Source organism: Heloderma suspectum, chromosome 4 (assembly GCF_057233095.1).
Source record: "Heloderma suspectum isolate Gila_16-S chromosome 4, 16-S_ref, whole genome shotgun sequence".
NCBI classification, from domain to species: Eukaryota; Metazoa; Chordata; class Lepidosauria; order Squamata; family Helodermatidae; genus Heloderma; species Heloderma suspectum.
The window spans coordinates 312,523,619-312,547,914 of record NC_139461.1 but is presented as its reverse complement, the minus strand read 5'-3'; the positions used below and the strand labels follow the sequence as shown (position 1 = coordinate 312,547,914).

The window sequence follows — 24,296 nt, the reverse complement described above, 5'->3', positions numbered from 1 at the left end:
GCCATGGTGGATTGTCATGTCATCCATACCTGGAGCATTTTGGGGGGCTTATTTTCTGCAAACAAGCCACACAGAGAACCCATGGCTTGTTGTAGGGTTGTTCATGCCCATGGTGGGTTGTCGTGTCATCTGAATCCAGGAGATTGACTTTATCGCGGGTTGTGGGGATCAGCTACAGAGCTGCTTGGCAAGAGCAGAAATAAAGTCTGTGCCACTCGCTCTTCACAATCTCACCAGTGACTGCCCTTCCACTGATGCCGAAACAGGACTTTGGAAGGACTGCCACGTGTTCTGTGTTTTTTTTAATTTTATTTTTCAGTGCTGTAAAAATGTGCAAACAGTGGTGTATTTTTTAATTATTATTACGATTTTTGTTGGTCTTTCACAAGTGCGCACTTACAGCTGTCCAGTATTTCTCCTCGTCAAGTTCCTTGTATGTTTCAGCTGTCAAAGGGAGCGCTGAAGTGGAGCAGGTAACACAAGAAAACTGACAAGACAAAGTTGCATAGAGGCTAATTTGTGCACAGTTGTGAAGGGCTGGGGAGAAATAACAATATGAGAGAGGGACCCAGTAGCACAATTCAGAAGCACCAAACATGGGGGGGGGGTATTGTGGGGGGCACAATACCCCCCCTTTGGCAATATGATCCTCCTGCTTTTAAGTGTTGAACTGAAACTTTTTAGCGTCCTCCACCTTTTCAACACTTCCTTGACTCTCCAGCTACTCCAGAAAGGGAAAACATTCACACGCATACACACACTTTTGCAGCTCCTTTTCAGAACAGTGACTGCTGTGCTCTTTGCCTCCCTGTCCTCCCACCCTGCATTTTTCAGCAGATGGACATTTTTGTCTGTCTAGTGACAGCTCTTCAGAGGGGGAGGGAAGGAGGCTGGAAGAGGATCAGAATATATATCCTCTCCAGTCTCCTCCCCTCCACACTCACCAAAATGCCCCCATTTCCCGCTCTCCAAGGAGGCTTTTCTGGCAGGACTTGTCAAAAACAAGTCCTGCCAGACGAATCTGATCTCATTTTTTGATCAAGTAACCTCCCTTGTGGACTGTGGGAATGCTATGGACATCATATACCTCGACTTCAGCAAAGCTTTCGACAAAGTGCCCCAGGATATCCTGATGAGCAAACTAGCTCAAAGTGGGCTAAATGAAACAATGATCCGGTGGATCCACAGTTGGCTACAGAATCGGACTCAAAGAGTGCTTATCAATGGGACCTTCTCAAACTGGGGAGAGGTAACGAGTGGGGTACTACAGGGCTCAGTCCTGGGCCCAGTGCTCCTCAATATTTTTATTAATGACTTGGAGGAGGAGGTGCAGGGAATGCTGATCAAATTTGCAGATGACACAAAATTGGGCGGGAAAGCTAATACTTTGGAAGACAGAAACAAAATTCAAAGTGATCTGGATAGGCTACAGCACTGAGCAGAAAACAACAGAATGACATTTCATAGGGATGAATGCTAAGTTCTGCACCTAGGAAAAAGAAACCAAATGCACAGTTACAAGATGGGGGATACGTGGCTCAGCAACACTACAAGCGAGAAGGATCTTGGAATTATTGTCAATCGCAAGCTGAATATGAGCCAACAATGTGATGTGGCTGCAAAAAAGGCCAATGCTATTCTGGGCTGCATTAATAGAAGTATAGCTTCCAAATCCCAGGAAGTACTAGTTCCCCTCTACTCAGTACTGGTTAGGCCTCATCTGGAGTACTGTGTCCAGTTCTGGGCACCGCACTTTAAGAAGGATGCAGACAAGCTGGAGAGGGTTCAGAGGAGGGCAACAAAGATGATCAGGGGACTGGAAACAAAGTCCTATGAAGAGAGACTGAAAGAACTGGGCATGTTTAGCCTTGAGGAGAGAAGACCGAGGGGAGATATGATAGCACTCTTCAAGTACTTGAAAGGTTGTCCCAGAGAGGAAGGCCAGGATCTCTTCTCCATCATCCCAGAGGGCAGGACATGGAATAATGGGCCCAAGTGACAGGAAGCCAGATTCCGGCTGAACATCAGGAAAAACTTCCAGACTGTTAGAGCAATACGACAATGGAACCCATTCCCCAGGGAGGTGGTGGGCTCTCCTACACTGGAGGTGTTCAAGATGAGGCTGGACAGCCATCTGTTCGGGATGCTCTGACTTGGATTCCTGCATTGAGCAAGGGTTGGACTCGATGGCCTTGCAGGCCCCTTCCAACCCTACTATTCTATGATTCTATGACTCTGGAGGGCAGCCGGCGTGGTTCTTTTCACGCTGGTTGCGAGGGGGCTGGGGAGGATCTCCGATTCCTCCTTCCAAGGTTGGAGCACTGTCTCCAAACTGAGGGGGAATCCCCCATATCCTATGGTTCCTCAGACAATATCTAGGGGCCATAGGATAGGATTGCTCACTCAAATTGTTTTTCCTGTCCCCAGCTCCAATCAACCAGTGGGGTAATTTATTGTTCATTTCACCCAACTAAATTTTTGTTTGAGTTATAACTTTTTTCCTCACTTCCTCTCTGACCATCTGTTGAACTCACATCTTGCATCCTGAGCAAAACTTCCTGACCTTTATATTCTTACTAAATTTTTGACATCTGATCTACTACCTCAGGGCTGGGCCCAACCAGTAAGCAGAGTAAGGTGGCTACTTCAGGAAGATTTTGGGTGTCATGAAAGGGCAGCACAATGTTATTTATTATTGCCAGGGAGAGACGCCTATGGGATTTTCTGCCTCAGGTGCCAAAGTAACTTGTCTGTCCTTGGGTAATATGCACTTTGACTTGGGTGAGTGAGGATCACCATTTGCTGCTCTGCCTCAGGTAGCAAAATGTCTTGGGCTTGCCATATAATAACCTTTTGGCTGAAACAGATTAGTACACACACACACACGCACACACACACAAATTTAATCCCGATATCCTACAACCAAACTAAATGCCAAAAATGAAGGACAGTTCTGTTCTTTCACAGGAGTGAAGCATACTCTCCAACAGAGATGGAGGATCCTCTTTTAAAATCCAGTTACCACCCTCTTCCTCACACTCTCACACACACTCTATTACATATTGTTGGAGACTTATCTCTGTGGGCTGAATGATGTATAAACCACTACTAATTCCATACTAGTTTCCAAAGGGGTAGCCATGTTGAACTGTCATAGCAAAAACAGTCTAGTGCTCCTTTGCGCATGCCCACCTGTGTGCTCTGCGCATGCTGCCTTCCTCCTCCTCAGTCATGGTGGCATACAAGGGCAGACTAGACAGCATGTCTAGGATCACTCTGCCTAACTGCTATATACAGTCATGCTTGGTTCCCTGAGTGAATAAGGACCAGCAGTTACGAAGTTAAGAATAGGGTGTCTCTGGACAATACGCACAAACCAACCATTCTTGGTTTTAAAAAAAGGTATGGTGCATGTAAAGAGGAACCCAACAGACATCCTGAGGCCAGAACACGGGGGAGCAATAGTGCTGTGGAGACACTAAGCACAAGCCACATTTATTGAGCATTGCTTCTGGGCCAAGAGAGAATCTCTGTGTCTGCGAGCACAAGAACAATGGCCAACAGCTGAGGCCCAGAAACTAGAGCCAACAGGTAGGTCTCTTTATTTAGAGAGGAGACTATTAAAAAAATGTTTTGCTCTTTTAACCAGGTACTCATGATCTTTAAGCTAGCGTACCGCAGCTTACCCTTTTTGTCCAGTGCCTACTGTGGTGCACAAAAGATGTGGGTTCAAAGGAGTGCTTTTGTGTTATTCTTTGTGTCAGAACCACCCCACCCGAAGAAAACCTTTGCTTTGCACTCTTTTAGCTAACTTCCTTCAGTTTGCCCCTTCTGTGCAATGGATTCCTACATTCAGAGAAGTGCGTGCTAAAAGGAGTCCTTCTGCATTGTTGGAGTGGGGGGCTCTGACCCATACATGCGCTTTGAACTCATGATCTAGCTTGCTCCAACTACCATTAGTTGCCCTGCCTTCCACCTCATCAGCCAACACTGAGTAATGTGGACTTTGCCCTACCACCCAACACTCACCAGGTCACAGAGGGGTGGATACTCAGTCGCTGAGGTAAACTTAATCTAGAGCTTGTTAAGGAGCCCCCGATGGAGTGGATGGACTTCCCAAAGGTAGCCATGTTGCTTTATAAGAACATCTCTTGCTGTATATTCAGCCAAGGACTGGGCAAACCACTTGGAACTATCTAGCCTCTGAAGTACCAGTAAACTCAACTGTGATGTCAGACTTTGGAATAATGACCTCATTTCACAGAACCTCAGGAAGAGGCCTCCAGGCCCTAGAACTCTCACTGCTAGAGCTACCACTAAATGTGCACCTGGCATTAGGATTGGTTGGAATGGGATGGGGCGGGTGGAGAGATCGAGGACTAGCAAATGAATAGTTAGGCTGGGACTGTGGAAGTGCAGGGAAAGCTAACATTGTTCAGAAAGGGCTACACTTACTTCATCAAATGTTGCAGAGTAAACTATGCCCCAGGTGTACTTTTATTGCATAATTTACACAGTTTTTATAATGCAGTCTTTCAAAGAGATTGTCACCTGTATTGCTTACTACTATGTTCCCAAATTTCAGACACTTATCATTTACAGTTTTCTTTCTGAACACAAAAAGAGCCTGGGCCAAGAAAAAATGTTGCCCAAAGAGCAACGATCCTTGGTTGTGTTCTTTTTGTCCCAGCTAACGTAGCATATTGGGGTTAAACCTTTTCCAACAATAACTAATTCAGGGAAGCAGATGGGGAACCCATACAGCTTGCTTGCTTTCTGAAAACAAAAACAAACACATCATGGGACAAACAAAATCCCAACTAGTGATTTTTGCTGTCGGAGGGCTTTTTTCCTAGCCAATGTTGAAGTATTTGAATAAAAAATGACCCATGTCATTTTTCAAATTAAACCAGTAGAGGGAAGTGGACTTCTTCTGCCACCAACCCCTTGCTTTGGGAGCACTGGTTTATTGGGGGGGGGGGTAACATTTAGCCCAAAAACTGAATTGCAATTCACAGGGATCATCAAGGAGAGGTTCAGTTTGTAATGTAGACAAAGCCAACCTAAGACTTTGATGTCTTAAGTGAAGGAACATCACATTACAAGATATAAAAAGCATCTGTCCTTTGAACCAAAACTTGATCAAGGGATTGTATGCAGTGCTACTAAATCAAATAGATCCAGTTTGCAGCATACAGCTGTGTGAAGTTCCCCAATTTTGATTTATACTGTATTTTATTTTAAACTTTATATACTGGGGCAGAGAACATGGCTAGTGCTTTGCCAGTTTATGGAGTCCATGAAGCTGGGGAGCGAGACCTAGCAGCAATTAAAGTTACATAGAGCAGTACCCAAAGCTGCCACTACATTGGAAAGGAGCTCCACCGACTTCTTCTATTTCAGAAGTGGTAATTTCAGCTAGTTTCCTGGGTTGCACTTGTAAATGCTAGTTTCCCACAATGTGTTTAGAGCTGGCGGATTGTCAGAATTGAATACTTACTGCCCTGAGCTTGGCTGTTGACTTCCTGCCACTGTACATGTAGCTCACTTGTGAACTCTTGAGTACTATTCGTAGTAGAGAGGCAGGATATAAATTTAATGAACGATAAAATAAACTTGGGGTGGAAGATCACTGCTCAGCCCTACTGTCTCCATTCCCCATTCCTGAAGGGGGAAGAGTCACAAGTTACTTCAGTTGTACAGGTGGCTGTTGGTAAAGAGCTTTGAAAACAGGTTTTATACACATCTTTACTCAGAGAAATCACGATGCTGTAAAGGCAAGTTTTTAATGGAAATTCTTGTATTTTTATTTTTTAGTCTTTAGACAGTTACAGTAAGAATTGTCATTGCAAGTCAGAATGTTGACAAGACTGAACAATAGAGTTAAGAAAACATATCCTGCAAGCCCACTTGCAGGACATATGCTGTTGAGTACAGAAAAGTACATGCCTCTTGTTTTTTTTGTTCTAAATTGCTTGCCTTCCAGGTATCGGGGAGGGGAGGGGGAGCTAGGACTAAGAAAGACTCCTTGTACTTGTATTTTCAAGTGAAACAATCTTTTCAGCAAGCAAGCACTCCACATCAGGTACTGTACCAGGTCAGCAGATTATTTGCAATCATTCGGGGTGGATATGTTGTGATGGTTCTTGATCCAGAAGAAAAAGTAAAGACCTCTTATATATTTCTCAAAAGACCACACAGGGCAGTCTCAGCTCTAGAACCCAGCTTCTCTGGCCAGAAAGTGGGAGTTCTACAAGTGAGGCTGCTACATGCCAAAAGGGTTTCTATTCTGTACCAACGCAGAGTGGACACAGAGTAGATTAAGTAGGTAAGATAAAATAAGCATCACCTCTAGAAAGTCGGACTCTGTTGCTCACATTTTTAGCTCAAAAGGTAATGGATCCACATGCCTTTCTTCCTTCACCCCTTCAGCAAACACAAACCACTGACAACCACAGCCTACGCACAATTTTGTCCTCATAGGGTTTCAACTAGATGGAGCTTCCTGATGTCCTCAGAGCTTCACGCCTTGCGTCAATACGTTTTCTTTCAACTGTGCAGGAAGCAGTATCCTAAGTTTAGAAGTGGTGAATTTTCATCTCAAACCAAACAGAAAGAATATGTTATGCACTAATTTAAAACTCCAGCTAAGTCAATTAATCACTAGACAATATTTGTGAACAAAGCTGTTATTTTTCTAATATCTTTATAACTCAAAACAAAATTTTCAGAAGTTTTAATTCAAGAGCTGTCTTGCAGCACAAGCACCCCCAATTTCCCATCTTTGCTCTGCAGGCACTCAGTTTAATGCTTGATAAGGCATTATAGCAACTGCCAAAGACACTGGCAGCATGTGCACACACACCCCTACACCTACCTAGCTATGTGAGTGACCAGGCAACCCAGCGTTTGTGGAATGCAAGCCACCACTACACAGTTACACAGAATTGTAGACCTCGCTGTTGAACATCCCAATTTCTGGCAAGAGAGATCAGGAAGCACACACTGAAGTTTATCCTCAAGACATTCTTCCACAAAATTGATACTAGATGTATCCAGAGGGGCATGATGCAGTGAACTTAGAAGTAATGTGAAGATAGGAGTTGCGCAACTTCCAAGCTGAAGAAAATGGGATCTTTTGGGGTCAAGAAGAGAACCAATCCCATAAGAACATGACACTCCAGCAGACATAACATTCTTGAAATAACAGAACTTTATTTAGAAACTGTTTAAAAGTAGAAAAAACCCTGTCAAGACGAGTCTGGGTGGAATATGGTTTAGGGCAACAAGTTTCTAGAAGGCCACAAGAGAAATAGCACCTCTGATGTTTTAAATAATGGCTTGCTTTTTTTGGCATTCGTTGAATTTGGGTCTTCCTCTGGATTTTCATAGGGATTCATGCACTACACAACATTTACCATAAAATGTTTTGCTTTATACACACATTTAGGACACATAACCACCGGAAGCAAATGAACAACAGCACACCAAGCTTAGAGGCTTAGTCTTAGCTGTGGGCAACATCTCAAAGAGGCCCTCCCAAAGAGCAGCAATTGGGGTGAGGGGTTTGCTCCACGTCAGAGGGTCAGGGTCAAGCATGAAATACTGTAACAATCAAAATTCATCTTAGCACTGTATTTTCTGCACTGGCTTTCCTATTTAATGCACACCAATTCATTTTCTTCACCAGTAGTCTGGAGCACTGGCAAAGGCTAAATGTGGAAGGCCAGCTCAAGGACACACACAACAGGGTCACAGCCTGGAAATCAAGACTGGTCTCAGTGCAGCACTGCAAACGAACTATTGGATCCATCACAGCAGGGTAGGCAACCTGATGCTCTACAGATGTTTTAAGACTACAATTCCTACAAGCCCCAATCAGCATGGCCAATGGTTAGGGATTATGGGAATTGTAATCTAAAACATCTGGAAAGCACCAGGTTGCCTAGACCTGCACCAGAGTTTAGTCAGCAGGCTTGGAAGAGGAGGTGGAAGAAGGCGTGCAGAGAGGAACAGAAGGACCCACAAAATTCAATGGAACAGACACACAAAAGCCGAAGGGGGGGGGGGGGCAGAGGGAATGACTGAGATGCAGGCAGTGAATTAGGTGAAGAGTTTCAAAGCGATAGCCTTATTGCTTTGGAAGATACTGCACACCATCAGCCAGTACAGTAAAACTGAGATGACTTCAGGCACCTGAGTCATACCCACCCTAGTCTCATACAGAGTACAGCAAAGCCTTACCGCCTATGAAAGTCAACCACCATGCAGACAACTTTATATAGAGATTGGGCTGTTTTAATGGCTCTTTTCAGAGCCCTCGGTGACTTGAGGTGCCTAGCAATTCCTTCCAAAACAAGAAAGCCAGATGCTCTAACCCCAATGTAGAGCACATAAAATCTCTCATCAGATTACTTAAATTTGGCATCTGGAAGAACATTTTAAGCCCCCTTAAGGCATCTCTGTAATTGCAGTACACATTTCATACCTGCTCAACCTTCCTGCAGAAAAGTCAGTCCTGAAATTGCTCCACTACACACTCCCCCCAGCCGCCCAAAAAACACAGTACAGCAAACTCTCCACAAATCAGTGCCTTACCAGCAACCAAGCAACTCTGCAAACTCCAAATATTCAACCTCTTGCTTCCAAATTACACCAGCTAGATGTTAATACTGCTCTGCTACAAAAGTGAGAAAAGATCTCTCAAATAAAACCCATTGGAGGGGGGAGTAGTAAAACTTATACAAAGTGCACTTGAAGAGGTACTTTTTTACTTATGAAAAGAAACCAGCGAGTCCTCTAAGAATAAAATGGAGTATTTTACAGATAAGCACATGATTGGGGCAAAGAATTCTGATTTCTGAATTCTGATGCTGCTCTGCTGGTACAGTAGATGGACCATTAATACTCTTCTTGTTCCTCTGGTGGTGCTCCTTCATCTGGTATAACAAAGCCTTCCTGAAAGGCAAGAGGGGAGAGAACTGCATTACTGACTGAACAGCAAGGAACGTGTGCAGGGTGCCATGTTCTCTTCCCACTATCTCAGATGCAAACAATTTCAGGGCTTGTATTAAAAGCCATACAGTATTTTGTCTTCAGCCTATACTGAACAGACATGCTGCTAAGTTGCTGTCCGAGTTCTCTGCAACACTACCAAATCCTACTATCTATAAATGCTTCAAGAAAATTACTTGTGATGATGCCTTAAATTGGGATCTGGTCAGCAACAAGAACAAGGAATGTATTTTATGAAACTAGCTCATATCAAAGTTCTTAGGAAAGGAAGCATTATGAGCCAAGCACTACGCCACATGAAAACTTTGGTAGGAGAGAATCTTATAGGTCATGCTAAAATCACAAGTTAACTTAAAGCACAGTTAATATAACCTGTCTTCTACCTAACAATATGTCTATGTTTTAGTACATGGATGTACTTTGGTATGGTTTCAAGAAGCTTATTAGAATTCAAATTCTGTTTTCTTTTAGCAATATGTTTTAGCCTTCCAAATTAAAAAAACTACTGAAGATTTGGTGCTTAGGAAAAATCCGTATGTCATATCACATAAATTTCCAAATACTTTCAAGACTTCAGTCCTATGCACATCTGTGTGGGAACACAGTGGGGCTTATTTCTAAGTAAACATAACATAGGATTGCACTGTTAGGCTTGCCAAGAACACAAAGCAAATAAAAACACATTTTATGCAAGTCGTTTACAATGCTGGTTGTAAGCTACTTTGAGAAATATTTCATGGGAAAGTAGCATATAAAAGCACAAATAAAATTAATGTTAGGGCATGCATAAAATACCGTAATTCTCAAGTTCACTGTAGCACCCTAGCATATCATAGCAAGCTGACATTCTTACAGGTAATTTCAGCAAGAGGAAGCCTTCATCCAGAGGATGAAGTAGGAAGATATGTGAAGAGCAAACAGCTGCAAGCACAGACCTTTTAAAGTGGCACAAATTTATACAAGAGACCATTCAGTAGCTGATGTTTGACATCCTACATTGCCCGCAGCCACATACAGAGATCTCATCTGCCCTTGAATTCTGGTAACTGCACTTTAGCAACCCTAGTAGCCACAGCCCACTCAACTAGGAACTGCACCAACATAAGCCCCACTGAAACTGCACAAGAGCACTTCCACCTGTGATTCGTTTCAGTGGGGCTTATGCAAGAGACTGAGTCCTAAGTGTTGCTTTAGAAGCAAACACTATTTGGAATATCTGAGCTAGAAGTTCAGATATTCTGAACTTCTATTCAGATATTCAGAAGTTCTGGTGCATCCACCAGATACAAGGAAATCACAGAGACTTACATCTGTAGCATAAAGTATCTCCACAATCCTTTGCAGAACTGGGTCACTCTCTCCTTCGTTCTCCTGACAAATCAGCTCGATGTTCCTCAGTTTTCCAAAGTAGAAGTCTCTTTCCTTCTCCAGATCCTCAACAGTCATCTTTAATACATTGATCTGGCAAAAAACAGTCCATCACAATACTTTCTCCTAAGGAAAACCTTGTGCCCAAAAGAAGAGGTACCACAAAGCAACCTGCAAGCTTAAGACTACAATCCTAAACACAGTTACCTGGGAGTAAGTCCCACTGAATTCAGTGGGGCTTACTTCTGAGCAGACATGAATAAGATTACACTGTTAATCTACCACTGAAATGCAGCCAGCCAAAAATGTTAGTTGATTAATTTGTGGGGTATGACAGTTCAAGAGCACGTTTGTTTTGAGATTGGTGATAATAACACCACCACAGCAAATTATTTATACTCCCAAGGAATAAAAAGAGTTAAGATTGTTTTTCCTTCTAACAAGCGGTATCTTGTTTATTAAGACTGAGTCCTAACCACTTCTTTCAACTATATACATGCTAGAGATAATATAAAATACTAATTTTGATAACAGATTATCCATTACCTAAAAATCCTTTAATTAGTGTCCAACCCTGACCAGAAAGTCAGGAATTCCTCTCCTCTGCCTTCATAAGGAGCTAAATCTGCAACTGGTGCCCAGATAAAGGCATGACTAAGAACAAGAAGTGAACAGCAAATGCCCCCAAATCCTCCACTGTGTCACTATTCCAAGGTGGTGGGGGGTGAGAAGCAGATACAGAAAAAACGATGTTTACAAATCTATTCCCAATCTCATTTTTACCCCATCACAACCAGTACACGTCCAAGCCATAAGTAATCAGGTGAAGTATGTACACAGTTGCCCACTTCACTTAGTTACCAAAAGTAACGTGGTGATTTGAATGCTCTCAAGCATCCTTCCAAGTAGGCACAGACTCGAGAGGGAGGCAATGCAAGTGGAGACGGTCACCTCACTTCTCTCCACACCTGCAGCAATCCAAGCCACTAAGGTCCTTCTCTGCCACACAGGGTCAAGGCCCTACTATCGGTAATACTTTGTTCTATTATTGTTAATAAACTTGGGCAAATTTAAGCAAAACTGCGCTCCTAATTGTTTCCTCTGTGTGCAGTGTAAGGGTTGGACAATTTAAGCAGCAATCTTCAGTCCAATTCATACAATAGGGTAGCATGGAAGCAACATTTCCTATGGTCTAGCCTCACATTCATCTGGGAACATTTGTAAGAAGAAACTAGGTGGGTCACCAAATGGTGTGTTCCCATTCTTCTACTCAAGACCTATTTATGAAATATAGCTGTTGACAATTCCTCCCTCTACAACAGTTTGGAATCTGTAGCTCAGGAATGCAGATTGTGTCGAACAAAATTAGTCCACATATTTCTATTACTTTCAGAATCATCATGGAAAGCTCCAATATTTTAACTTCTATTATCACATTTTGTGATATCACAAGACAATACTTAAGAGAAACCAGGACTGCACATGCCATTAGCCTCTGCTAATCAATACAGCCTGCCAAAAACCCACCTGCTGGATCAATTCAGCAGACTCGTCTTCCCCAATTCCTGCGGGAGCTTTTTTAACCATGCCAGGTCCAGTTTTATTAGCCACTGTTGTTCTCTGTGCAACCATAGGCCTTGTTGGAGCTGCAACATAGAGGTGTATTAGTTGCAGTCTAAAAATATGACCATGACAGACCCGTGCCTTTGCATATCAGCCAACCAAAGTGTACTACACCTAAAGTGTGGAGTCCCATGTGCTGCAGCAGGAAAGTACCCTACAACCCCAAAGAATAGTTCAAGAATGCCTTCTCCCTGCAAGGTGCTTTGTACCGATCATGGCAGTTTTCTTTAAGGAAGCAGTAGAGTCTGCTCTTGCAGCCTTCAGTTCTGAAGTTCGTACATAACTGTTATCTACAAAAGGAGAGCATTTCTAGCCGTTATACAATGACCCAAAGTCCCTTACATGCCATCGGAATAGGAGCATCTGGTCCCAGGTAACACGCAAGGCAACCCCACCCCCTCCTACTACCACTGCCATGACTGAAGAAGAGCAGGATTAAAGGGCAATCTCAAACAAACAGTGTTTCATTGCCTTGTTGAAGCCTTTGTGAAATCTAGGAAACCACAAGTTTCATCAGCAACTTCTGGATTTCAACAATGACACACTGGCCTATAAATCAAAAGGATTGCACAGATGCAATGGGATGTGCAAACATCCTCACACACTGCACAAACACAACCCTGCACCACCTCATGACACTAACCATAATTCTAGATGTGGATACAGAAGACTGGCACAGACGCTTGAAACAGAGCATGCATAATGCATCTTCTGATCATTTTTGCCTCTTTGGTTAGTGCAAGTCTGCAAGATAAACTACATCTTCAGACTGCCTCCCACTCCTCAGGCACTTTAATATGGACTTCTGGCAAAAACAGACACAGGATCTGGCCATGTGCAACTCCTTCACTAACTATGAAGTGTTAGAGCATCAGTCCATGAGTAACCCAAATGCAAAGCTAGCCTACTTGGTTCTATTTGTCAAGTATTTGCATTTACCTGTGCCACCAGAACTAAGGTTTTTCTTGGGCTTATTCAGCAGTGGTACAACAAGGGCAGGTGCTGGTGCTGTCTCCTGTCCTTGCCGAGCTGCCACAGGATCATAGTCCTTCCCATCGTAGTTTGCATCAAAGAATTTTTTGAACCACTGAACGAATTCAAAATTATCCTGGAATTTTCCTTTCACTAGTTTGTCCACAGGGATTATCTGAGGAGAGAGATTGTGCATATTTAGCACAAAGGAGAAACACTCTTACCTGAGACTCAAAGCAGAGATGTTTCAAATACAAGCATACAGAAATCCTTAGCTCAAGTTTGGAACGGGATTCCTTCAGAAACTTGAGCCAGAGATGAGCAGAAACAGGTAAACACAATGTTCATGGCACTGAAAAGGAAAGATCATATTGCAACAAATTCTGGAGTGAATATGAACAGCCAGGAAGGGAACATGCACAGTAATGGCACCAACACAATGCTATGAGGGAAGCCAATCATCACAATATCCACCCCCCCCCCACCAACACACACTGCTTTTACAAACATAGAGAAAGCATACAAATTAATGTTATCACTAAAAAGTCCACGTTCACAATTTACACTGCCAGGCATTAAAAGTGACGGTTAAATCAAGCAAGATGCATTTTAAGTGTTAGAACAAAATAAATGTGACATGGGAAATGTGTGGACAGGAGCTCCTGCAGTTTTAAAAATAGCAGGGGAGAGAATTTTGATCAGAGATGTTGCACTAGGGGAGGTTAACTGCCATTTTTCCAATCAAAACTGTCCATAAAGTCAGATCTAGTATTTTCTCAGTAGGAACTCTCATGTCACACATGATTTGCCCCTTAAAGAGACAATAAGAGGCATACATAAAAGCAGAACTTTCACTTTCATTAAATACAGAGATTTGATCCTCTTCTGGCCAGGAGAACCTTGTACATGCAGTCTTTAAATCATGAATGACTGCAGTAACATGTGCATATTTGAGCAAGTTTGATATTCTTTCATTGTTTAGCTTTAAATACAGGTGCAAAGAGCCATTAAAAGGTACTTCTGCATGTCTGACAGCTGTGCATGTTGCCACTTGGGCATTCTGGTCAACTGATGGACTGCCAATAATCCCAACATGTCCATGAATCCAACCCACCCATACAAAAAACAGCTGTCACTGGAAAAGCAGATATCCAATCAGAAAGGAGATACAGCTGAAACTGAACACGACGCAAACACTGAAACTGTGTGTGAGAGTTCACACATCACTCTAAGCCACCCTGCGAATAAGCCATGGTGGGTTGGTTGTTCTCTGAATGCATGGTATGCCTGACAGATGATTGGGCTTGCCGTGGCTTGTTGTCCCCCTCCATCCCCCTCAGTCCTCCAGCCAGGTCCAGCATGTATCCCAGGCACCTTTGCAGCAAAACTGTCTTGTCTCCTTACCCTGGCCCCCTCCATGCTCCGATCACTACCCCTTTTCATTCATCACCTTTTTCAAAATTATTTTTTCAGTGCTTGGGGAGTATGTAAATGTATTCATAATTTTTTTATTACTTTTAATTATTTTCCCCATATTCTTTCACAAGTGTGCAAGAGCATACTCTGACCTGTCTGATATGTGTAGCCTTGCCTTGTCAATGTCCTTGTATGTTGTACCTGTCAAAGTGAGCAGCAAAGTGGAGTAGGTAACATACAAGGAAATTAACAAGACAAGGTTGCATATAAACTAAGTTGCAAAGGACCAAGGGAGAAACAAGGGTATGAACAACACTACAAGCCATGGGTTCTCAGGGTAGCGTGTTCATGAAAATTAAGCCACCCTGTGGAGAACGTGCCAGGTTCGGATGACACAACAACCTACCATAGCTGGCTGGCCATGGTGGTTTGTAGTATCATGTGACCCAATCTGTATATTGATATATCCACCAAAGGAAGTGAGGTGGGTGGCTACTAAGAAGAGAGCCTTTTTTGCTGTGGCACCCTGGTTGTGAATGAGCTTTCCAGAGTTTCACCTGGCCCCTACATTGTGCTCATTTCGGCACCAGGTGAAGACCTTTTTATTCTCCCAGGCGTTTTCATTGTTTAGTTTGTTTTGTTTCTGATATTGTATTTTAAATTTTTGCACTGCTGCTAGCTTCTATTTGATTATTTTTATATTGCAGTTTTAACTTTTAAACATTTATATTATCATCTGTCTTTAATTTGTTTTATTTAAAGGTTTTAATTGTTGTGAACCACCCAGAGAGCGTTGGCTATTGGGCAGAATAAACATGTAATAATATTATTCATTTATTTTTTATTTAACACATATATACATGCACAGAGACCTTGTCAAGATACAGAATTTACAATTACTGAGAACCAATACAAAATGCTCTGCAAGCAAAAGTATAAAAAACTAAAATATTCAAGTCAGCTAACTGAATAGGCCTTTTGCCCTCTTGGTAATTGAGATCAAGGCACTATTAATAGAGAGCTCAATAGAGAGCTTCGGCTATTGGGCGGTATAGAAATAAATAAATAAATAAATAATAAAAGTAAATTAAATCATGATTTAAATCAATCCACACTGCTCTTCTCTCCTCCTCTTCTCCCCCACCCTGTGTCTGCACTCCTAGCCCCTCCTCTTTCCTCACTCCAGCAGTCTTGGCACACCCCCTTCCCAGAGAACCTTTTCTTCCTTGTGTTTTTTTAAAACCATTTCTGCTATATACACCCTTTTCTACACTCTGTAGCAATAGTATACATGGCATCTATTCACCCAGCAATTCAAATATAGCAGCCTTCCCCAACCTGGTGCCCTCCAAATGGTTTAGACTACAACTCCCATCATCCCTGACCACTGGCTATGCTGGCTGGGGCTGATGAGAGTTGAAATTCCAAACATATGGATTTCATCTTAAACATCTGTAAGGTCGGGGGAGGCTGAATAGTAACATGGGCATTCTCCAACCCCTACCGCAACTTTGATGGGCTTAAGAAAGCCTTGGATCATGGCAACTTGTGGCCCTCCAGAGGGCCACAATTCCTGGAGGAGATCAATGGCTATTAGTCCTGATGGCCATGTGCTACCTCCAGTATCAAAGGCAATGTGCCTATGTACGCCAGCTGCTGGGGAACATGGGCAGGAGGGTGCTGTCGCACTCATGTCCTGCTAGTGGTTTCCTGGTCAACGGCTGGTTGGCCACAGTGTGAACAGAATGCTGGAGTAGATGGACCCTGATCCAGCAGGGCTCTTATGTTTTGGCCTACAACTCCCATCAGCCCTAATCAGCACAGCCAATGGTGAGGGAGGATGGGGATTGTAGGCCAAAACATCTGGACAGCCTCAAGTTGCCCACCCCGCATTAGATGATTCCACATATATATACACACCCCTATAAGCTTTTGGAAAACCCCAATAAAAAACAGAGTATTTAAGTTACGGCAATAACTACTGTTATTTTTTTCTCTATTCTTTATTGTTGAAAGTCTATGTAATGAGAGTGAATATAAATGGAGAAGGTTTTTTTATGATGATGCTATATTACCTCTGGCTCCTTTAGTACTTGACTCTGATTGTACAGTTGTATATTGTATTGTTCTTTATTTTTTAATAGTAAATATATATCCACAAAGAGGTAGAAAATGGCAAATATTGGACATTTGGAACTTCCCCCTGGAGCCACAAACAGTGTGGCAGTGTGCTACCACTGGCCCTCACAGGCTTTGTATTGTGCATGACTGAAAAAAGAGGAAGTCCTCTAAAAAAATCAGGAAATGGAACCTTTTTCTCTTTGAGCTCTCGTCAGCATGGCTTGAGAGCACTGTGCAGCTTGTGCCATCTCATGTAGCAGCTGACATTTTCCCATTTGATAACTGAAGAGTCCTGTATTACTATTTTCATCAGTGTATTAAAGGCCTACTTGGCAAGCCACATATAAACTTTAATAGAAATCCACTAGGTGCTTTTCCTAAGGAAAAGCAGCTTCAGAAGAGAGCAATTTTGACCAGACAAGTCAAGTGTGAGGAGCAGGTGTTTTCCCCACTGGCCATTTCTCGGGTACAAAATGCTCCCTGTTCTCACCCTCATTTCCTCCTGTGCAGGAGCACCAAATACACACCCTTCTGGAACCTGGGAACACATTTTAGGCCCCAAAACCAGCCAGCAGGAAACAGGTTCAATGCCTCCTTCCCCTCCAATGCTTCTCCAATCAAGACTGCTACTCCCAAAGCTGTTTTTTCCTGCACATGTATGCATGTTTCACCTAAATAACTGACCTTTTCCAACTAGCTCCTCATTCAGGGGGAGAAGCAACTGCTTCCAGACAAGTTACTTGGCAGATCCTCCCTGGTGACATGGTTATTTGCAAGAAAAAGGGTGAGTAACTTTGTTGTTCTGGGCTGATAACATTTTCATACTTGTCTGACAATCTACAGACAGGGAGAATTGAGATGTTTGGCTCTTCCACTTGTAGACAGATGTTTCCTTCTAAAGCAGACAATGAATAAGTCGCCTTTTAGTCTGGGAGATGTAATCCTATAGCTTCTGTGCATTTTCCATTATTCCAGTGCTGCTGTAGTTTAACGCAGCAGCTAACCTTATATGTACACATCTTTTCTGGGTAAGTTAGGAAAAATAGCTGAGAAAGGCACAAACAGCAGCAGAGAAAAAAATTGTAGTTAGGTAAATACAGATGGTCTTCAGTTTAATCTGAAGAAATGCATCTAGTTTAGACAGAGCAAGATGTTCGTGGCAGATAGAACTCCACGTTTACCAACTTTTGATTGGGAAACTGGGAAAGTAAATGCTGCCTGGTGACTGACAGGCACCCGTAATAAGTAGAAAAGACTAGTGATTTAGGACATAGCAACATCCAGGCCAAATGCTGCCAAAGAGAAGGAATTCTCTCAATCAGTTCCTTAAAACTGCAACATTCCATCAGGATGAAATCAAAGCACATGCACTGAAATGCAAGGATGCTTACTTTGTCAACACCCATTCGCTTAAAACCTGCTTGTAGAACTTTGAAGTTTTGAATATATTCATGTTCCAATTTTGCCTGGAATTTCACTTTCTTGAGTGTTACAGAACCAGGGAACAGCATGTCCATAAACTGGCAATAAGCAGCGCCTGCAAGGAAGAGAAAAGAACAGACATCGTTGTGATAATTAAACCTTAGCAAACAGTATGTGACATATAAAGAAACTTTAGATTCCTTTACAGAATTGCTAGGATCTTCACAGCACTCCAGTCCTGCACCCTATGGAACTGTGGAACTACAATGTGACAAGATATTCACTGTAACTGTCTCTGGGACTGCAGCCCTTATAGATGGCTATAGCAGTCACTTCTGTAAGTGAAGTCATATGTTCAGTCACCAAACAGACTGCCCACATTTTTGAATGGGACAGAGCAGATCATGAGCCCTACAGCCTTTACAAGTCAGGGTTAGCAAAAATGGACCACTGACATGTCCCTGGTCAATATACAGAGTGGCCCCAAAGTAGGTATACAGAATAGTTTATTTGCATTTTATTACATTGCTTATTACATTTACATTTGTTTAACACTGTTTAATCTCGTAAGTGCTCGAGATGTATTCCATCAACGTTGCAACATTACTCGAACCTGTCCAGAACACTGTGACACACAGTACGACACAAATTCTGGTCCGCATCAATGTCCATAAATGCTTCCAAGATGAACTCTTTTAATTTGTCCACTGTCCGGGGATTCCTCTCAAAAACCTTATTCTTTACTATGCCCCCCAAAAAGAAATCCATTGGTGTTAAGTCGGGTGAACTGTCACTCCCTGTCACTCACTCTTCCCAACTGTCATTCCGACTCCACCCACACATCTTCTACTCACACATTCTCTCCCCCTCCCATCAACATTCTAAACAACTGTATACCTACTTTTGGGCCACCTGGTAGTCTTTTAATCATGGGCAAGCACTGCCATGAAAGGACAATATTCTTGCCTCTTGCCTCCTTTAGTGAGAAGCCTGGTTCTTAAAAGCCACATGGCTTCCACCGTAGTACAGCCATCCTTTGTTCAGGGACTGGCAACCAGTACAATGGCCTTGAAGGCCCCTTCCAACCCTACTATTCTATGATTCTATGATCACCAAGGGTTTGCAGGTTGCTATTCCCTGGGAATGTATAAGCAACGTATAAGCATCTTTATTCAGCACCTGTTAAATAACTGCAGAGGCCATAAGTATTCAATAATGATACTGAACAGCTAGCTCATTGCTGGGAAAAGTTACTGTGTGATAATGTCAATGTTTCCACCACTCCCCTCACTTTAACACATAAACCAAAACCAAGTGAAACAAAAGAAAAAGCAGCTGTCCTTTGCGGAAAGATGACAGAGTGCCTTAACATTCCAGACTACATTCCCAGCACCTAGGCACACTGGGCTTAATTCACCAGGAATGTTTTCCATACACCCCCTATTAAAATTAAATGAAAGGCATTTGAGGAAGTGTTGTTAGTCCACAGTGGAGTACTGTGTTTTTCAGGATCCCACTTTGCATTCTCATTAGGATGGGCCTCTGAAATTTCAGCCTTCCCCTAGAACTCACAACAGCAAAAGATTTCAAGAGTTGTGCCTGCATAAAATTCCTGATTGTACAATACGACTGAGAAGTTTGCTTCAGACAGAGAAGACTGTTAGTAGAAGGGGGACCAGCCTAAAAATAATAATCAGGGACACCATCTCTCAAAATCTAGCTCTCTTCAGGTACCACAGAGGGCCAGGGGACTAGGTATTTCTAAATCACCTTGCTGAATCTAGAAGACTATCGTATTATAGCTTTCTGACAGTTAACCTTGAGACTGAGAACTCCTCAGTTCCCATTTCCTTCCATCCTAGACAACTGTGTCTTTAGTCAAAGTCAGCAGACAATAATTATTGCTCTCTGTTCTGAGTCATCTAAGTTTCTGCCCTGTGCAGGTTTGCCTACTTCAAAGATCAATCACCTTAATACCTAAAAATTGTATTTTCCCCAGTTCTTCCAAAACAGATTTTTCCCTCAGCACCAGTATTTCTCTGCTCTAAGCTCATCAGTACCCACCCAACATCAGTGCAGCTATGGATGCAAGCAACATTGCTCCCCTTGCCTGCATGAAATGTATATCTTGATCCTGGCAGTACATTTCCCCTGCCACCTATTCACTCCTCCCACACTGTAGAGCTTCCTTTTCCATAAATCAGTTTCTCACACTATCAGTACATATAGCATGGTACTTATGACTCAAATCTTATCTCAAATCCCTCCTAGATTTTCTTCAGTAGTTTCCGTACACTAAATTTACTTCATTCTCCCTTTGCTTTTCTTATTTGTATTGTACGTTACAAGAAGCAGCACAGTGTTGCAGGGCATAAACTTCACTACCGTCACTATGGATTCATCCCCTCCGAGGTTTAGCCACAATGCCGATGCCTCACATCAATATGGCTAACACTGTGCAGCCTTCCACAGGGACCAATATAGGGTTTGCAAAACAGCTCCAAGTTTTATCTTCTGCAAAGCTCAGAAGCTCTCCTTTAAAGAGTCCCCAAGTAGCACACATTTCAATTCAGGTGTAAAGCCAAACAAGATTAATTTTGCCACCTCTCTAGCAGTATGCCCAGAGAATATGCTTTAAGGCCCACCAGCACTGCGGAACTGCTGGGGGAGCCTTAAGGCACTCTTGCTCTATCAGATTACACCACAAGCAAAGGACACGAGGCTAAAGACACCCGTAGGACAAGGAACATGTTAAGAGTAGATGGCTCAAGTAAGTTGTGCCACATACTACAGCAGCCTTCCCCAACCTGGTGCCCTCCAGATGTTTTGGAAACAACTCCCATCAGCCCCAGCCAGCATGGCCAAGAGTCAGAATGCTGGGAGTTGTAGTCCAAAGCATTTGGAGGTCATTAGGCTAAGGAAGGCTGTGATAAAGGAGAAAATTTATTTATTTATTTATTTATTTATTTATTGCATTTATATCCCACCATTTTTCCTCTTGCAAGGAACCCAAGGCGGCTTACATTATCCTCCTCCTCTCCATTTTATCCTCACAACAACAACCCTGTGAGGTAGACTGGGCTGAGAGTCTGTGACTGGCCCAAGGTCACCCAGTGAGCTTCCATGGCCGAGTGGGGACTAGAACCCGGATCTCTCGGCTCCCAGTCCAACACTCTCACCACTACACCACACTGGCTCTAGGAAAGGCACTAAAGCATTTGTATTCACTTTGCTGTGGAAAATTCCTTCAGAACCCTTAATAAGAAGAGCAGTTAAGACATAAGACACCCAAACCACCACCCTCCAGAGAGAGAGAGAGAGAGAGACACAGAGAGAGAGAGACAGAGAGATCTCTAGCATCTCCAGCTTGTTCTTCAAAGGACAAATAAATGCTTTGAAAGCCTCAAGCAGCACTCTGCTCTCAGCTATCTTCTTACCTGAGCAAAGCTGCTCTACCTTTGTCAGGTTCAACTGTAAGGACTCATTGATCCAGGCGAGCATGTCATGTCGACTCAAGTTATCACTTGTCACTGAAGTGGAATACACGTTAACTGCCATTTTCTGGAGAAAATTAAGCAATAAGGGATTTTTATTTTATTTTTTTACACAGAGGCTAGTGAACTGAACCTCTGCCATACCACTCATTCCCCCATCACACACTCCAAAGTGAACAGGAAGCCTTCCCTAGCCATCAAGTGCACAGTCACATCTGTTGGATGCAGGCCACCTCCTAGAGTGGCTGGGTAGCCAGCCAGATGGGTGGCTAATAAATAAACAAACGAGTCAGTTTACTGGAGATAGTCTAGCCATTTATCAGAATTTCACTGTCCCAGTAACGTGATAAGTCTATATTTATAAATAGCTGAAATTAGATACTGCATACCCTGATACGGTAAGCAAATCCATCGTTTTGTAGCAGGAAATATACTGTAATGGTCATAATGATCCATTACAGAGGAACGTAACCAAACCAATTCAACAGCTGTTTCAGAAGAGTTCTCTATTACCAAGGATGTAAACGAGCAGACCCAGCTCATTTGCCTTGCACAAAATAGCTCAACTGAAGAGGCATCAGCACAGAAGAGGCATTCGAGAAGAAGCCAAAGATGAACAAATGAGTTGGGAGAAAGGACGTTTTTTAAGGACATTTTTTGTGGTGCTCAATATGAAGTCTGCTGCAGTTAACTGATACATCTGGTTTGTGATCAGATTACCCATACGATCCTGCCCATGTTAAGATCTGCCTCTGGGGTCTTTACAGAGCAACTGCTATTAAGAGTGGTTAGGTTGGCATGCACAAGAGACAGGGCCTTCTTGGTGGTGGCCCTAAAACTGTGGCACTCCTACTGTCTTGCCCCTCCTGTACAGGAGTTCAGGAAAGGCTTGAAGATCTTCCTCTTCAATGCTGCCTTTAATCTGAGACTGTAGTTCGTTTACATATCTGAAAGCATCCTATCAAGATATTCTGTTCACTTGCTATTGCAGCCATTTTTATTCGTGTGGCTTGCCTTTCTTCTTCATTGAATAAACACATCTCTTCACACATCTCTTCGTAAGGGTGTTATAAAAAAAGTGACTAAAACATAATATAAATAAGTAGTGAATCAATATATTTAGAGCAGGAAGGTTAACCAGTTGTTCACATTCCACTTAAAAGTAAGGTTTTTAAACTAATTATATTGTGTGGGCCGTATAAGACAGGCCCTCACCGTGGAAGAGGTAATTCAGAAAGACAGCACGTCCAGTTACTTTAGTTTAGCAAGCCACATTCTGAGACTGAATTCACTACTACTGCTGGGGCCAGCAGAAGTAGCTGTCTTACAACCACACGGCTGATGTATGTGGTATTATATGAAGAACATCGCCAACATGAGGCTCATGTTCCACACAACAGAGCTGTGCAAGGATATCCTGGAGTGGTCCTGCTTTCCAGCAGAAGTAGCATCACCAATCCCCTGCAGTAGACACAATTATCCTGGAAGGGATGAAGTTGCCCCAGTTCCAGTAACATTCATTCGAATATGCCATTCAGGAGCCTGCACAGGTAGGTCTACATGACTGCTCCCTTTTCACTTACTACCTTTGGAGAGAGGGCACACCCCTCCCTCAGCCCTTCTTGCGATGGAACAAGAACTCGGGCATCGTAAGGGTTCCTAGCGCCCAAGTAACTGGCAGCAGGAACAAGCCTTACGCTGCGTGTGCGCCGAAGAGCCGCAGCAAAGGGAGTCGCCCTTGTGCTAGCAGACTGTTACCGCCTCCCTGCCAGTTTACAGGACGAAGTAGGCCAAGGCTGAAAGGATGGCGAGCAGAGCAGGGCGCGACTCCGCGAGGAGGGTGCGAGGCTCTGCCCCGCGAACTCCCCCCATCCACACGGGCGGAATCCGCGGAAACGACGAGGCTGCCAGCCCGGGGAGGGGGAGGCACAGGCCAAGCCTGGGCCGCCGCCTGAGCCGGGACACGCGCCGGGCTGCCGCGGCTTCTGTCAGCCCCGAGCGCAGCTGCTCCGAGGCGCCGCTGGGCCCCTGTCGGGGGCGGCGAGAGGCCGGGCCCGGATCCGCGAACGGGGGCGCGCCCGGACTCCCACCGCTGCTCTCGCAGCCAGCCAGCCAGCCAGCCAGGCGGCGGCCGCCGGGCGCAAGGCGCCGCTCCCAGCCCACGTGGGCGCCCCTCTCCCTCGTCCGCGCGCGCGCAGTGCCCCCCGCGCGCCGGGGGTCCGTTTGCATAAAAACCGTGCTCATTAGCATATGCAAACGCCTGGGGAGCCCCGGGAGAGGCGGCCTGGCTACTGGGCCGGCCGGAGGGGAGGGGAGGGCGGGGCCGCGCCGCGCCTCACCGCCCCCCGCCCGGCGCGCAGGAGCCGCAGCGGCGCCGGCCTAGACGCTGCTGCCGCCGCCCGCCCCTCCTGCCCGCCGCCCGCCCCGGCGGCCGCCGCCTCTCCGGCCCCTCAACCCGTTACCTCAGTCGCTCGCCGTTCAAACCGGCCCCGCCCGCCTAGCCCGGGATCTGACGTCACGCGCACCCCAGCGCGCTGACGTCACTTCTAGGCCTGTGGAAGAGGAAGGCGCGTCAGGAAGAGCCGCCGCCGCGCCTTCTACGCCGCTGAGAGAGGAGGAGGGGCTTGCCGAGGGGAGGGGCGGGGCCCCAGCCAGCGCGCGTTGCTACGGTTTCTGCCCGGCTCCCAGCTCCACTCATTGGCTGATGCCGGCGCAAGGAGTAACGAGCATGTGAGCTAAACTGCTGGCGACTCCGCCCATATTGTAGCCGGCTCCGCCTCCGTCCGGCGCCCGCCCAGCTGCCCTTTGGAGGCCACGCCCTCGTCGCGGGGAGGCCCCGCCCCCGCCCGAGGAGGCCACGCCCCG

The 24,296-nt window shown here is 44.4% G+C and overlaps 2 protein-coding genes across 5 annotated transcripts in view; both read right to left on the bottom strand.

The window, feature by feature from the left end:
• The window catches only part of EFCAB8 (EF-hand calcium binding domain 8), a 91,999-nt gene extending 91,916 nt beyond the window's left edge, over positions 1-83 (bottom strand). The window contains exon 1 of the mRNA XM_084851822.1: positions 30-83. Within this exon, the coding sequence (XP_084707948.1) occupies positions 30-83 (54 nt within the window). The remainder of the gene's footprint in view (positions 1-29) is intronic.
• A 5,679-nt stretch (positions 84-5,762) lies between these two features.
• On the bottom strand, positions 5,763-23,935 carry MAPRE1 (microtubule associated protein RP/EB family member 1). Of its 4 annotated transcripts, none has more exons than XM_084854580.1 (8): positions 23,894-23,935; positions 21,375-21,498; positions 17,907-18,052; positions 12,946-13,153; positions 12,216-12,296; positions 11,911-12,029; positions 10,324-10,476; positions 5,775-8,958 (listed from the first exon to the last, which is right to left on the bottom strand). In XM_084854580.1, the coding sequence occupies exons 2-8, from the start codon at positions 21,493-21,495 to the stop codon at positions 8,902-8,904; spliced, it is 885 nt and encodes a 294-aa protein (XP_084710706.1). In that variant the 5' UTR covers positions 21,496-21,498; positions 23,894-23,935; the 3' UTR covers positions 5,775-8,901. The 4 variants fall into 4 exon arrangements, 3 of the variants coding, with proteins under 3 accessions (XP_084710704.1, XP_084710705.1, XP_084710706.1); XR_014790796.1 differs by lacking the exon at positions 12,216-12,296 and having other exon boundaries at positions 5,788-7,831; positions 7,952-8,958; XM_084854578.1 differs by lacking the exon at positions 12,216-12,296 and having other exon boundaries at positions 5,763-8,958.
• Positions 23,936-24,296: the final 361 nt, after the last annotated feature.